Genomic DNA, 1,535 nt, shown 5'->3' on the forward strand with positions numbered 1-1,535 from the left:
GAAGTTATATTTATTTATTTGGAACGGAATCATTAATTTTGTCCATGTGTATCAAGAAACAAGACTGTTGTCTATATTCAGAATGAAAATGAATCACAAAGGCATCTCAGAAAGATTTGATTACATTCTCCTGTCTTTCACCTGCAACAGTTCCATGTGTGCCCCAACTGGCCAATGGCCGTCTGGACTGCCTATCAAACAATGCCTGGGTGAGCTGGGACCCTGCAGCAGGGGCAACGAGTTACTTCAGCATGGCGCAGGCAGCCAACGGTGACAGTTTCAACTGCACCACGTCTTCGGCGCCCTGTGGAATCGCCAATCTGAAATGTGGGACCCTTTACACCTTCGCTGTCATGGCCATCAATGATTACTGCAGAAGTAATCACAGCAAACCCTTCGACCTTGTGACAGGTACTCGACGCCATTAAGCCTTTTCTGTAGCCTGAATTCATTTAACACACTGTTAGCATTTTAATGATCTCAATTATCATGATGCATGGTTGTTTTCCTTTAGGCCCTTGTACTCTAGAGACCATCAATGCAACAAGTGAATGCAACAGTGGCACCATCCTGGTTGAATGGAAGAAAACAGGAGACACGTCCACCTACCTGGTTACAGCCGTGGCAGACGATAATACCGTAATTTCCTGTAACAGCTCATCCAGTTCGTGCCTTCTCCAGGGTGCCCGCTGTGACACGCACTACAGCGTCGTAGTGTCAGCTTCCTCTGACACGTGCGGCAGCCTCAGAAGTCCTCTGACAAAGATCACAACCGGTATTCTTCAACCTGGCCATTCAAAATAGACACATTCAATCTTTTGAAAACTTTGAAGTCATTTTCTGTTTTTCCCCTCTAGCCCCATGCGTGCCGAGCAATGTGACGGTGGGGTCATTGTGTGAGAAAAACGTGGCTGCGGTGTCGTGGGCTGCGTCGCCCGTGGCCTCATCCTACCAGCTGACAGCCACGGGACAGGATGGACACAAGACGGGGTGCAGCTCCGCAATGAGCAACTGTTCCCTGGTTGATCTTCACTGCGGTCAAACGTACAGCTTCAGCATCACGGCCAACGGAGGCAACTGCACCAGCTTTCCCAGCAACTCAACCTTTAAAACAGGTATACATAGAATTTGTCAAGTTTTTGAGATAAACACTATCAAAATGGTTGACTTTCTGAAATCTACCTTTTATAAATTTGATGAATTAGTCATAATTTGAATGATAACTAATTGGCAACAATTTTAACTATATTGGTAAAAAATGTTAATCACGATTGTTTGATGCCTTTAGCTGATACCGATTATTTTGACTATTAATTGATGGCAATTTCACTTGGATGCTTATGACTAAATCAGTTACCCTGTGTTCAGAAATTATACTTATCAGTCAAGCTAACTTCTTAATTTTATTAGCCATGGTCTGCCTCTCGTAAGGAACAGATTGACTGAGAGCATTGTTGAGGAGTGTGGGGTGCCGTTTGTAAAGTTACACAGTCAAAAATTACCACCAATATTTTTGTTTTATTTAGCCTTTTATA

At 43.8% G+C, this 1,535-nt stretch overlaps 1 protein-coding gene across 1 annotated transcript; it reads left to right on the forward strand.

Annotated features, from left to right (window-relative positions):
• Positions 1-150: 150 nt before the first annotated feature.
• On the forward strand, positions 151-1,113 carry LOC106511834 (fibronectin type III domain-containing protein 7; the record flags this gene model as incomplete). The annotated part of the gene is given in 3 exon segments (XM_014000567.1): positions 151-411; positions 515-775; positions 858-1,113. Coding segments are annotated over 3 exon segments (778 nt in total), but the record flags the coding sequence as incomplete, so codon positions are not given.
• Between the last annotated feature and the right edge of the window lie 422 nt (positions 1,114-1,535).

Source organism: Austrofundulus limnaeus, unplaced genomic scaffold (assembly GCF_001266775.1).
Source record: "Austrofundulus limnaeus strain Quisiro unplaced genomic scaffold, Austrofundulus_limnaeus-1.0 Scaffold3305, whole genome shotgun sequence".
NCBI lineage: Eukaryota > Metazoa > Chordata > Actinopteri > Cyprinodontiformes > Rivulidae > Austrofundulus > Austrofundulus limnaeus.